A 14,951-nucleotide genomic window follows, 5' to 3' on the forward strand; every position below is an offset into this window, starting at 1 on the left:
GCTAAATACATACTGTATTTTCAATACTGAACTCTTATATGTTTCTTATTTATCTCCAAAATCTTCCAACTGAATTGGATAGATAAGTGAAGCAACCTCAGAGTATTTCAAGCCTTATTTTACATCCACTCAAACTTGGGAAGGACAATTTGGGAGGATACTAAGAATGTCATAAAGTCATAGAACACAACAACACAGAAACAGGCCTTTTGGCCCATCTAGTCCATACTGAACTATTAATATGCGTACTTCCATCCACCTGCACGCAGACCATAACCCTCCAGTTCATGTACCTACCCAAATTTCTCTTAAATGTTGAAATCAACCCTGCATCCACCAGTTCACTGGCAGCTTGTTTCATACTCTCACCACCCTCTGAATGAAGAAGTTTCCTCTCAAGTTCCCCTTAAACATTTCACCTTTTACCCTCAACCATGACCTCTAGTTATGCTCCCACACAATCTCAGTGGAAAAAAGACCACTTGCATTTACCCTATAATTTTACTCTATATAAACCCCCTCATAATTTTGTATACCTCACCTCATCTCAATCTTCTACATTCTAGGGAATAAAGTCTGAACCTGTTCAACCTTTCCCTATAACTCAGATCTTCAAGTCCCAGCAACATCCTTGCAAACCTTCTCTGTACTCTTTCAATCTTATTTATATCTTTTCTCCAGATAGGTGACCAAAACTGCATACAACTCTCCAAATTAGGCCTCACCAACATCTCCAAAAATGTCAACAAATCAACCTAACTCCTGTAATCAATATATTAATTTATGAAGGCTAATATGCCAAAAGCTCTTTACAACCTTAGAGCAACACACATCAAAGTTGCTGGTGAACGCAGCAGGGCAGGCAGCATCTCTAGGAAGAGAAGGGTCTTGGCCTGAAACGTCGACCGTACCTCTTCCTAGAGATGCTGCCTGGCCTGCTGCGTTCACCAGCAACTTTGATGTGTGCTGCTTGAATTTCCAGCATCTGCAGAATTCCTGTTGTTTACAACCTTAGACGTCACTTTCAAGGAATTATGGATCCACATTCCCAGATCCCTCTGCTCTACCACTCTCCTGGTGCCCTACCACTCACCATGGAAGAATTGCTCTGGTTGGTCCTCTCAAAGTGCAACACCTCACAACTGTCTCTATTAAACTCCATATGCCATTTTTCAAGCTGGTCCAGATCCCACAGCGAACTTTGATAGTCCACTGCACACCCAATCTTGGAGTCATCCACAAATTTGCTGATCTAGTTTACCATATTATCATTCACATCGCTGATATAGATGACAAACAACAATGAGCCCAGCACCAATCCCTGTGGAACACCACTAGTCACAGGCTTCCAGTCAGAGAGGCAACCGTCTACTAACACTCTCTGGCTTCTTCTGCAAAGCCAAAGTCTAATCCAATTTATTACCTCAACTTGAATGCCAAGTGACTAAACCTTCTTGATCAACTTCCCATGCAAGACCCTATCAAAAGCCTTGCTAAAGTCCATGTAGACAACTTTTCCTAGTCACTTCTTTGAAACATTTTCTAAGATTCATTAGACATGGCTCACCACACACAAAGCCATGTTGACTAACCCAAATCAGTTCCTTTAAACACAAACAACAGGAATTCTGCAGATGCTGGAAATTCAAGCAACACACATCAAAGTCGCTGGTGAACGCAGCAGGCCAGGCAGCATCTCTAGGAAGAGGTACAGTCCCGTAGAATACTTTTCAACAACTTTCCTACTACTGATGTTAGGCTCAATAGCCTATAATTTCCTGGCTTACTCTTAGAGCCTTAAACAACGGAACAACATTAGCTTTCTCAAATCATCTGGCATCTCACCCATGGCTAAGGATGTTTTAAATATCTCTGCTAAGGCCACTGCATTTTCTGGTTATGTTGTCACAAGCTCGATCCCAAGAGAACAACTAAAAAAGGTGCTTAGTGCAGTAAAGTCTCAGTGGAACTAAGCGCGTATCATGCCAGTTTGTTGCTTTTCTCACCACTTGCTGATAAATGGAAAATTACTTGATCCTGCACAAGTGACTTAGCCTTCAAATTCTTAACAAGTTTACAGCACATGTTAAAATAGCAGGGACTGTTTTTTAACAATTGCAACACTCGTTCAGTTGATGCCTCAGCAGTAACTGACTTACTCTGTGACAGTGGGACTGCTTTGATAATCTAGATCTTCCATATGAACAGGAAAGGTTTCCTCCAATGTTTACTCGATATGCAAGTCATTGCAAATTACAGGAGTTTCGTCATAGTGAAATTACAATAGAAAAGACAGGCAAACCTTTGTACACTTAGGTGTTTCCATTCGAGCAGTCCTTACCTCGTACATTCAGCTGCGCTGTTTCTGTCATATTTCTAGCTTTCAGCATTACTGTTCCTGTATCTTCCGGTGTTACATTTTTCAAAATTAATGTGTGTCTCTTTCCTTTTTTCTTTATCTCATTGAAGTCATTTGAGAATAAGGGAGTATCATTTAGATACCACTGTACTTCATCAATATCATGGGACAACTCACATGAATATACAAGATTGCTTTCCTCTTCAGTATCTACATCCTCCAAGTGTTTTGTTATTTCTATTTTTAAAGCTGCAGAAACAAATAAACATTATTATTCTAATATTCTAGTTTGAGTACATAAATACTTAACATTCAATGGCAAAAAATTTCATTCTGAGCACAGGAGCCTCACCCAGTGATGGAATGAATTGTTAAGTCACTGCCAGATTCCCAACAAACATGACTGAACAGTGACACTATCTTTTATGAGATGAAATGTTTCAAGATGCTTCACAGGAAAATGACTAAACATAGTTCAATAAATAAGGAAAAAGTTTCATACTAAAGGAAGAAGAAAACTGAAAAGGTTTAGAGTCTACAGTTTAGCTTAAAGTCTTAGGTGCAGCTTAAAATACTGGACTCAAAATGACCAGGACAATGGGGCAGCAGTCAGCGCTACAGACCAACAATTCTAGGAACTGAATTTCAATCCCGTTTTTATGAGTGTTGTCTATGTAAAATGTGCAACTTCCCCAGTTAATTTCCACTTCTCAAAGATTTGCTAGTAGGTTTAAATGGCTACCACAAATGTAAAAAGTCATAAAAGGAGAGCTGATACGCATGGGATGGAAATAAATTGAAGGTAAAGAGAAAATTAGATGAGGGGTGATGGGATTGCTTCACTAGGAGGCAATAGAGACCTGATGAGCCAAATTTCCATACTTAATTTGTATCAGAAAAGGTGGCTATTCAACTCATCATGTTTATGCTGACTCTGAGAACAATCCCGTCAATTCTATTCCTTTACTTACCCCATCAACCCTTGCCATACACCCATTGAAAACATTCTATCTGGATACATACAATTTGTTATGGCAACTGTTCAACATGTGACCGCAAGAAGCTACACGAGAGCTGTGGACACAGCTCATCACATCATGGGATGAACTCATCACATCTCCATGGATTCTGTCTATGCTCCTTGCTGCGTCAGTAAAGCAGCAAGCATAATCAAAGGCCACACCTACCCCAACATTCGCAGAAGATACATACTAAAACCTGGGTATACAAGCTCTAGGACAGCTTCTACACCACTGTTATCAAACTCTTGAACAGACTTCTTATACAATAAGATGGATATACACACACGCACATATACAACACACACAAAATGTTGGAGCAACTCAGCAGGCCTGGCAGCATCTATGGGAAAGAGTACATGTCCAACAGGGTCTTGCAACCGCAAGGAAAACATCCAAGACGACCACTCGCTGTTAGACTGCGTATTTTTATTCAGCATTGTTATTGTTTTACTTTATTCTAGCTCGATGCATTTTGTAATGGTTTGATCTGTATGAACAGTATCCAAAACGAGCTTTTCATTGTATCTTGGTACATGTTACAATGACAAACCAACACCAATACTTACTCCCATGTAACCTATTCCCCTACACATGAACATTAACACCACCACCACAAACACTCCCTAGAACCCCATCCCTCCAAGGAGTTCTCTTACCACTTTAGCCTATCAACCAGCACAGCTTTAGGTTGAAATGGACACTCAAGGTAACCTACATGGTTGCAGGAAGAACTCGTAAACTCTACACTTTCAGCACTAACGGTGAGAATCAAACTCTGGTTGCTGCAGCTATGGTTTAGAGGCACTATCTGCAGTAGCACTGCGCCACCCTTTCCACGTTGCAATAGGAAACTAGGCCAGAACTAGAGAATGGCAACACTCCCAAAAAATTCTCAAAGCACTGGAACATTGGGAATGTGTAAATAATATGCATTGAATGACAGTCTGAACACTTGTTTGAACTTGAAACAATGTTCGAACACTTGTCTTATTCAACTCCCTCTAAAATATAACAAAATCAATAAGCTTCAAGGTAAGTCACCTACTTCCTTAAGCCTTCCTTGATTGGAAATAAAGTAACACAAAACAAATTAGAGTGGCAGAATTATTTTAACAGGCTAATTGATCCATCATTTTTTGAAACATAGATACTGTTCATGAAGACAGTGGCATGCAAAAGTACGGGCACCCCGGTCAAAATTTCTGTTACTGTGAATAGTTAAGTGTGTAGAAGATGAACTGACCTCCAAAAGTCATAAAGTTAAAGATGAAACATTCTCTTCAACAATTTAAGCAAGATTAATGTATTATTTTTGTTTTGTACAATTTTAGAGTGGAAAAAAAAAGGAAAGGAGCACCATGCAAAAGTTTGGGCACCCCAAAAGATCTGAGCTCTCAGATAATTTTTACCAAGGTCTCAGACCTTAATTAGCTTGTTAGGGCTATGGTTTGTTCACAGTCATTGTTAGGAAAGGCCAGTGATGCAAATTTCAAATTTCAAAGCTTTATAAATACCCTGACTCCTCAAATCTTGTCCCAACAATCAGCAGCCATGGGCTCCTCTAAGCAGCTGCCTAGCACTCTGAAAATTAAAATTAAAGATGCCCACAAAGCAGGATAAGGCTATAAGAAGATAGCAAAGCCTTTTCAGGTAGCCATTTTCTCAGTTCGTAATGTAATTAAGAAATGGGAGTTAACAGGAACGGTTGAGGTCTGGAAGACCAAGAAAACTTTCCGAGAGAACTACTTGTAGGATTGCTAGAAAGACAAATCAAAACCCCCGTTTGACTGCAAAAGACCTTCACTGTTCTACTGTGCAGCGACACCTACCCAAATATGATCTTCATGGAAGTCATCAGAAGAAAAACTTTCCTGCATCCTCACCACAAAATTCAGCATCAGAAGTTTGCAAAGGAACATCTAAACAAGCCTGATGCATTTTGGAAACAAGTCCTGTGGACTGATGGAGTTAAAATAGAGCTTTTTGGCCGCAATGAGCAAAGGTATGTTTGGAGAAAAAAGGGTGCAGAATTTCATGAAAAGAACACCCTCTCCAACTGTTAAGCACAGGGGTAGATCAATCATGCTTTGGGCTTGTGTTGCAGCCAGTGGCATGGGGAACATTTCACTGGTAGAGGGAAGAATGAATTCAATTAAATACCAGCAAATTCTGGAAGCAAACATCAGACCATCTGTGAAAAAGCTGAAGATGAAAAGAGGATGGTTTCCACAACAGGATAATGATCCTAAACACACCTTAAAATCCACAATGGACTACCTCAAGAGACGCAAGCTGAAGGTTTTGCCATGGCTCTCACAGTCCCCTGACCTAAACATCATCAAAAATCTGTGGATAGACCTCAAAAGAGCAGTGCATGCAAGATAGCCCAAGAATCTCACAGAACTAGAAGCCTTTTGCAAGGAAGAATGGGCAAAAATCCCCCAAACAAGAATTGAAAGACTCTTAGCTGGCTATAGAAAGCGTTTACAAGCTGTGATACTTGCTGAAGGGGGTGTTACTAAGTACTAACCATGCAGGGTGCCGAAACTTTTGCTTCGGGCCCTTTTCCTTTTTGTTATTTTGAAACTGTAAAAGATGGAAATAAAAAAGTAATCTTACTTAAAATATTAAAGAAATGTATCTTCTTTAACTTTATGCCTTTTGGAAATCAGGTCATCTTTTACTCATTTAGCGTTTCACAGTAATAGAAATTTTGACTGGGGTGCTCAAACTTCTGCATGCCACTGTATATTTGTGTAATTGTATTGGGTTATTTCATAGCTTATTCATTTGGGATTGCGAGCACTGTCAAGAAGCACACAATTCCAAGCCCGTAAGGCATTAGGAGCAGAATTAGGCCTTTCAGCCCATCAAGTCTGCTCCACTATTCTCCTGCTTCTTTTCCCTGAAATTTTTGTTGTCCTTACTAACCAATAACCTCAAACTACCCTGGAATATTTAGACCTTCACATATTAATATCATTTGACAATATGGTCCCTTTATTTCATCAAGACCTGTTGGGCTTCATCCAGTCATAAGAGACTGAGCACCAATTGTTAAGTTACACTCAGTTGTGTCATCAAGTTATGCATCAACTGAGTCAAGAGTGTAAATATAAGGTGTCAGTGAGAAAACTGTACTATCAGTGTTAGTTTTAATACGCAGCTGAAAGACCTGCATTTTTCTACCTGCCTTCAGGTTAAATATTATGATTTTATTCATCTTTTAAAAACTGCCTGACTACCTGAAAAACATCCCCATAGTGTTGAAGACATGTTATCCTTTACCAGAATGAAACCTGAAATAGAAAGTCATCCATACATGAAATTGGCTCCAAAGCGATTGGAAGAGGGGTTATTTCTGGAAATTGAATGGCTAAAAGGCTTGCAAAAGGAGCTCAACTGGTCTGGGGAGGCAAGAAGATAGTTTGAAATGTTGACTTTCACTTTGCCTCCAGAGATGCTGCTTGCTCCACTGAGTTCCTCCAGCAGGTAGTTTTATTTTGTTCTGCATCCAACCACATGCAGTGTTGTGTCTCAAAGAATAATAATGAACAGAAATATTTGAGGTGGAGCAGGAGCCTGAAGACAACTCAACAATTTAGGAACAGCTTCTTCCCCTCTGGCACTGGATTTCTGAATGATCCATGAACATTGCTTCAATATTCCTTTTTCTTTGAACCATTTATTTATTTTGTCATTGATAGTAATTTTATGGCTTCACCCTACTGATGCTGCAAAAAACAACAAATTTAATGACATACAAGTCAGTGATAATAAATTCAATTCTGATTCCGATTCTGAGCTTTTACTGAAAAAAAAATCACAAGAGCACAGATGCTGCAGATCTGAAATCAAAAAGAGGATATTCTGAAAGGATCTATGATCTAATATGTTAGTTATTTTTCTCTTTCTGCAAAAGCTGCCTGACCTTCTGAATTTTTTCTACTTTTTAAGTAGTAAAATGTTGATCATTTTATTGTCAGGTAAAAATTCTTACCTTCAACTGTGAGTGTGGCGGTGGTCTGTGCATTACTTGACTTGCAGCTATATTTACCAGAATCTTCAGGGCTGAGATTTGAGATCGAGAGTTCTACCACATTCTGAACTTGCTTGAATTTGAACCTGTCAGAAGATTCAATTAAGCTCTGATCTTTGTACCACCTAACCACCTTGGGAGTAGGTGTAAACTCGCAGATCAAAGTAACAGACTTCCTCTCTTCCACTGTTATGTTCTGTAGTTCTCTCACTACCTTTGATGGAGGCTCTGAAAAATATGTAAACTTACAATTAAAGCTATTGAACAACAACTTACATCTCTGTGGCACCTTTGTTGCAATGATTCACAAGATAATAATGGCAAAGCTTGCCAATAAGGTAACAGGACAGGTGGCCAAAAGCTAGGTTGGAGATATGGAAAGATTAAGGGCTTTGTAAAAGAGAAGCAGAAAAACGGATATTGATTGAAGGAACACAAGACCTGCATAGTGATCTCCTCAAGTCCCAAAGCCAAGGAGGATTTCAACAAAGTGCAAAGGAATCTGGGAATACAGATCCATAATTCCTTGAAATTGGCATCACAGGTGTAGATAGGGTTGTAAAGAGAGTTCCTGTCACATTGGCCTTCATTAATCAGATTATTGAGAAGAGAAGCTGGATATTATGTTGAAGATGTATAAAACATTGCTGAGGCCAACTTTGGTGTATTGTGTGCAGTTTTGGTCACCTACCTACAGGAAAGATATCAATAAGATTAAAAGTGTACAGAAAACAATTATGAGGATGTTGCAGGGACTTGAGGACCTGAGTTATATGAAGAGATTCAATAGGTTCGGATTTTATTCCCCAGAGCATAGAGAATGAATGGAGATTTGATAGAGTATATAAGGGATATAGATAGGGTGAATGAAAGCAGGCTTTTTTCCACTGAGGTTGGGTGAGACAAGAACTAAAAGTCATAGCTGAAGGATGAAAGGTACTGTTACCTCTAAGCTGCAAGGGTGCATAGCTGTACAGTAATCGAAATGATCACACATAGCTGGAATTTTCTTTTATACGCGACAACATAAATATTGCAGCAATACTATGATTTCAAATTCTTTGTTTCTGAGAAAGGCAAGACTGGTTCAATTATTACATTCACTGATATGTTGAACTACATGCTTAAAATGAAGAATTTGAAGAAATGTCAATTCTTGTTGACATCATTGGAACATTTCAAGCTTCTAGTGCTGACTGAACATGGATTCAGTCTGATGAATTCAATCAAATATATATCTAGAAACAGAGTAGAAGTGAAACATTTAAGTGGATCTAATGAGCATTAAGATGCATCTTTCATCTGGATGTGAAATTAATCTGGACAGTGTTTATAGACAATGGATTTTACTAAAGACAGATGAGAAAAAGTCTACAAACATGAAAGATTTTTTTGTTGTACTGTATTTCATTGTACCCGTCAATAAATAAAAAAGTATGTGATTTTTCAATTTTCATTCTATTACAAAAGAAAACTTTACTGCTCAAAGCAATGGTTGGTCCACGCAGCTATGTAAAAAAAATTAGAGGGAATGTTGGTGGAAGTTGAAATATTTAAAAGGGAACCTGAGGGGAAACTTCTTCACTTTGAAGGTGTTGACAGTGTGGAATGAGCTGCCAATGGAAGTGGTGGATGCAGATTCGACTGCAGCATTTAAGACAAGATTGGATAGGTGCAAGGATGGGATGGGTGTGGAGGACTATGATGCAGCTTTGGGACAATGGTACTTGGCAGAAAAGCAGTTCGGCATGGATTCAATAGGCTGAAGAGCCTGCTTCTATGTTGTAGTGCTCTATGATTCTTTCAGAATTTTAAAGAGAAGGAGCTGGCATACTTAAAGCTTATTAAGATGGCCTGACCCTGTGTATCCTAGATCATTGTGGAAAACTGGAGAAGAAACTGCAGGAATCCTGGTAGAGATGCTTGCATCATTTTTTGCGATGAGCCACGAGTGACTTAAAAGAGGTTAACAAAATCATGAGAAGAACAGATAAAGTGAATGTCCTTATCCCCCACAACAGGGGGAGTATAAAACCAGAGGACACTGGTTTAAAGTGAGTGGGGAAAGATTTAAAATGGACTTGAGGAACAACTTTTTCCTCACACCTGATTTTACATGCCCAACACATGCCAATATTCATGACAGAAACCAAGAGTAAAATCTAAAGCAAAATATAATACATTGGAAGAACACAGCAGGTCAGTCAGCATGTGTAGAGGCAATGGATGGTTTATGTTTCACAGTGAGATTAAATATACAGGTGCCTGTAGAACCATATGCTAACATCCAAGCCTATAGAGTGTTTGAATACCTTTAATGGTTAACCTTGCTTCAGATTTTGATTTCCCAGCAATAAATTGTACTATGCCGGTCATCTTGCAAGATGCATTTTTCAGGATAAGGCGGTGAATAGTGCCACAATGCTCAATGTCCACATTTTTAGAAGGATGAAGTATTTCACCGTTGAGTATCCATTTTGGAGGTTTTATGTCAGCAACCGAAAGCTCACATTCAAATTTGGCGTCGTTTGGCTCAGTCACTTCCACATCAGATATTGTCTTAATGATGGAAATTGATTGCTCTGTCAATAAAGCATATTTAAATAAATTCATTGATCTAGGAGTCTAAGTTTGCGAGAAAGAGTACAAGTCTGCTAGAGGCTGAAGACAGCCTGTACTAGGGTTGGAGGACTGTATATGTGCGCATTGTTTTGTTCCTTGTTGTGTTCCGTGTTGTTCTGCAAAGTAGTGCGTGGGCTTGCTGTGTTGGTGCCAAAATGCAAGGCAGCACTTGTGGGCTGCCCCCAGCATGCCTCAAGCCTCAAGCATGTTGGGTGTCAACACAAACAACATATTTCACTGTACGTTTTGATGTACATGTGATAAATAAATGCGAAATTTAAATTTGAATCTTGGAAATCCATTGTTCCCTGTGGAAAACTCAATGTTCATACCATTGGTTTGCAGACGACACAAGTAGAATGAAGTGCTGTTCTTGCTTGTGTTTGATTTCACCATGATGAGGAAGAGGACAGGCAAATCAGTGTGGGAATACGAAGGAGAATTGAAATGAAATGTAATCAGAAGCTCAATGATGTCATTGCAAATGGAGCTCCACAAAACAGTTCCTGAGTTTACACTCAGCATTTATTGAGGATTTCCATCAATACATTTTATATCTTTTGATCCTTTGGGATTAGAAACTATGTGGCTAAGTCACAAAATTTGAGGAAAACTGTATAGTGTGTGACAACCTCTCAAGTTAATCCTTCATTTGCCAGTTACAGCAGTATAAAATTATAGCTGCACACCCACTCTATTTAGACATGCAACACACATCAAAGTTGCTGGTGAACGCAGCAGGCCAGGCAGCATCTCTAGGAAGAGGTACAGTCGACGTTTCAGGCCGAAACCCTTCGTCAGGACTAACTGAAGGAAGAGTGAGTAAGGGATTTGAAAGTTGGAGGGGGAGGGGGAGATCCAAAAGTTGGATCTCCCCCTCCCCCTTTCAAATCCATTACTCACTCTTCCTTCAGTTAGTCCTGACGAAGGGTCTCGGCCTGAAACGCCGACTGTACCTCTTCCTAGAGATGCTGCCTGGCCTGCTGCGTTCACCACCAACTTTGATGTGTGTTGCTTGAATTTCCAGCATCTGCAGAATTCCTGTTGTTTTTCTATTTAGACATCATAGTTTATAGAAATAAAGCAACCTAAAGAAGGGATCAAGAAACAATGGATTTTAAATGCTAATAGCATTGATTTTATGGGCCTACTCCAGTGGCTCTGGGTCTAGACTCAATGCTATTGCTTGTTTTTATTGTTAGCATGATCCCTCTCCCTCTCCCCCTCCCCCTCCCCGCATTGGGTGTTGGTCTTTTTTTTAAATTGGGTTATTTTGGGTTTCTTGCTTTGTGGCTGCCTGTAAGCAGACGAATCACAAGGTTGTTTAATTATACATACTTTAATAATAAAGGTACTTTGATGTAAAATGGTTGCTATATCATGAGGTCCTGGAAGATGGCTGATGTTACACTGTCACTTAGGGGCAGCAAAGACAAGCTAGGAAACCACAGGCCAGTGTGCCCAACATCAGTGGTGGTGAAGTTACTGCAGAGGATTCAAAAGGACTGGATCTACCACCATTTGAAAAAGAAAGGATTGATTAGAAACAGCCAGCCTGGCTTTGTGCATGGGCAAACTATGTCTTAAAAATGTTAATGCTTTTAGAGAGGTAAGCAAGAAGAGGCAGGGCAATAGATGTTCTCTAATAATATAGGCTTCAGCAAGGCCTTTATAAGATCTCACTTAGAAGTCTAGTCTGGAAAGTTACATTGGATTAGATCCAGGGAGAGATAGCTAAATGGATACATAAATAGTTTAATGGTAAGAAGTAGAGGGTAATGGTGGCAGGTTGTTTCTCATACCGAAGGCCTGGACTAATGGTGTGCCACAGGGTTTGGGGGTGTGCCCGATGTTGTTATTCATAGAAATCATTTGTATGAGAATGGATAAGGCATTGCTAGTAAGTTTGCAGGGGACACTAAAAAAGATGGTTTCAAACACTGAGAAAATTTATCAAAAATTACAAAAGCATCTTGATCAACTAGATAAGTGAAGGAACAGCAAATGCTGTCAAACCAGTAAGTGCAAGGTGTTGCATCTTGGGAAGTCAAACCAGGCTAGGACTTTTACAGTGAAGACTAGCGCCATGGGCACAGTACAGTACAGTGTGACCCAGAAGTACAAGTACATAGCTCCACAGGTAGTCGTGGTGAAAGAGGCTTTTAACATGCTGGACTTCACCAACAGAGCACCGAGTTTAAAACTGGGATGTTATGTTGCAATTGTATAAAACACTGGTGAGACTGCAGCTGGAGAATAGTGTATAATTTTGGTTACCCTGTCACAGGAAAAATGTCATTGGATAGAAAAAGTGCAAAGACAATTGACAGGAATATTGCCAGGACTTGAGGGGATTAGTTATAGGGAAAGTCTGAGCAATCTATGTTTGCTACGCTTGGTTTTTATTCATTGCTCTACCAAAGGAATCTGAGAAGTAACAATACAGAAGTGTATGCAATCATGAAAGGCACAGAAAGGTACACAGTCTCTCTCCCCACCCCCCCACCGCCCCCCGGGGAAAGGGAATCCAAAACTTGAGGGCATTAGCTTAAGATGAAAGGAGAAAGATTTAAAATGGAACTCCGAGACAACTTGTTTATACAGAGAGTTGTGTGTATATAGAACAAGCTGCCAGAGGAAGTGGTTGAGGTAGGTACCATAACAACAACATTTAAAAGACTCTTCAACCATACATGGATAGAAAAGTTTTAGAGAGGTTTGGGCCAACTGTCAGTAAATGGGACTAGCTTGCATGGACATCTTGGTTGGTGTGAACAAGTTGGGTCAAAAGGCCTGTTTCCGCACTGTATGATTCCATGACTATCACGTACTGCCCTATTTTGCCAAGCATTGGGATATATTTTAAAACAAAACCTTATTTTTAACTTCACTCTTCTTTAAACAGATGAAACACTTCAAAATTGATGTTTCCAAACTCGTACCTTCTACATACAACATGGCAGTACTTTTGTCATCTACAGCATCACACGTGTAGTTGCCTTCATCTTCAAAAGCAATATTATTAATTATGAGCTTCCTGTACAAATCTTCACTCACAATCTCGTGCTTCTTACTGGGATGAATCTCCCTTCCTTTGTAATACCATTTGACCACAGCATTTTTTCTAGAAACTTTGCATTCAAAAAAGACACGATGCTTCTCCATGCCTATTTTCTCCCTTAAGGGTTTCACAATCTTAACTGGTAATTCTGAAATAGATATGTGAACAATAGTTTGATGTCAATATTAAAACTGTGAATAGTGATAGAAAGCAATATTATGTTGGTTGTCAGGTAACATAAATCAGGTTATGTTAATTATGTTAAATGTGTAAATATTAGGTTAATTGTTAATTTGGATTGCAAATCCAAAAATTAAAGAGGTATAATCACAAAGTCTTAAAACCACAGTTCACTGAGTCATATTGCAGGCAAATATGGTTCTGATGGAGGCAATTCAGCTTGTTTTCCTTCATAGGTAAAAACAAAGAATATAAAAGTTGGGATGTTACACTAGAACTTTATAAAACAGTGATTAGATTGCACTTGAACACAGCAGGCCAGGCAGCATCTCTAGGAAGAGGTACAGTCAACGTTTCAGGCCGAGACCCTTCATCAGGACTAACTGAAGGAAGAGCTAGTAAGAGATTTGAAAGTTGGAGGGGGAGGGGGAGATCCAAAATGATTGGAGAAGACAGGAGGGGGAGGGATGGAGCCAAGAGCTGGACAGGTGATTGGCAAAAGGGATACGAGAGGATCATGGGACAGGAGGTCAGGGAAGAAAGACAGGGGAGGGAGGGGAAACTAGAGGATGGGCAAGGGGTATATTCAGAGGGACAGAGGGAGAAAAAGGAGAGTGAGAGAAAGAATGTGTGTATAAAAGTAAGTAACAGATGGGGTACGAGGGGGAGGTGGGGCATTAGCGGAAGTTAGAGAAGTCGATATTCATGCCATCAGGTTGGAGGCTACCCAGACGGAATATAAGGTGTTGTTCCTCCAACCTGAGTGCGGCTTCATCTTTAGAGTAGAGGAGGCCGTGGATAGACATGTCAGAATGGGAATGGGATGTGGAATTAAAATGTGTGGCCACTGGGAGATCGTTTCGCTGAACATCTACGCTCTGTCCGCCAGAGAAAGCAGGATCTCCCAGTGGCCACACATTTTAATTCCACATCCCATTCCCATTCTGACATGTCTATCCACGGCCTCCTCTACTCTAAAGATGAAGCCGCACTCAGGTTGGAGGAACAACACCTTATATTCCGTCTGGGTAGCCTCCAACCTGATGGCATGAACATCGACTTCTCTAACTTCCACTAATGCCCCACCTCCCCCTCGTACCCCATCTGTTACTTACTTTTATACACACATTCTTTCTCTCACTCTCCTTTTTCTCCCTCTGTCCCTCTGAATATACCCCTTGCCCATCCTCTGGTTCCCCCCCCCTCCCCTGTCTTTCTTCCCTGACCTCCTGTCCCATGATCCTCTCGTATCCCTTTTGCCAATCACCTGTCCAGCTCTTGGCTCCATCCCTCCCCCTCCTGTCTTCTCCTATCATTTTGGATTTCCCCCCCTCCCCCTCAAACTTTCAAATCTCTTACTCACTCTTCCTTCAGTTAGTCCTGACGAAGGGTCTCGGCCTGAAACGTCGACTGTACCTCTTCCTAGAGATGCTGCCTGGCCTGCTGCATTCACCAGCAACTTTGATGTGTGTTGCTTGAATTTCCAGCATCTGCAGAATTCCTGTTGTTTAGATTGCACTTGGAGTTTTATATGCAGTTCTGGTTGAATGGGATGTTGTTGTGTTAGAGATAGTGCAGAGGAGATTCACTAGAATATTAAACAACAATCAAGATTCTGGAGGAGCTTAGCAGATCAGACGGCATGTGTGGAAGGAAATGGACAGTCAA

The 14,951-nt window shown here is 40.2% G+C and overlaps 1 protein-coding gene across 1 annotated transcript in view; it reads right to left on the bottom strand.

The window, feature by feature from the left end:
- Window positions 1-14,951, bottom strand: part of obscnb (obscurin, cytoskeletal calmodulin and titin-interacting RhoGEF b) — a 598,125-nt gene that overhangs the window by 470,940 nt on the left and 112,234 nt on the right. Inside the window, exons 23-26 of the mRNA XM_072254438.1 lie at window positions 12,985-13,251; window positions 9,733-10,002; window positions 7,382-7,648; window positions 2,342-2,608 (exon numbers count right to left, since the gene is read on the bottom strand). Coding sequence (XP_072110539.1) covers window positions 2,342-2,608; window positions 7,382-7,648; window positions 9,733-10,002; window positions 12,985-13,251 — 1,071 coding nt within the window. The remainder of the gene's footprint in view (window positions 1-2,341; window positions 2,609-7,381; window positions 7,649-9,732; window positions 10,003-12,984; window positions 13,252-14,951) is intronic.

The sequence above is a fragment of the Mobula birostris genome, chromosome 3 (genome assembly GCF_030028105.1).
Source record: "Mobula birostris isolate sMobBir1 chromosome 3, sMobBir1.hap1, whole genome shotgun sequence".
Lineage (NCBI taxonomy): Eukaryota > Metazoa > Chordata > Chondrichthyes > Myliobatiformes > Myliobatidae > Mobula > Mobula birostris.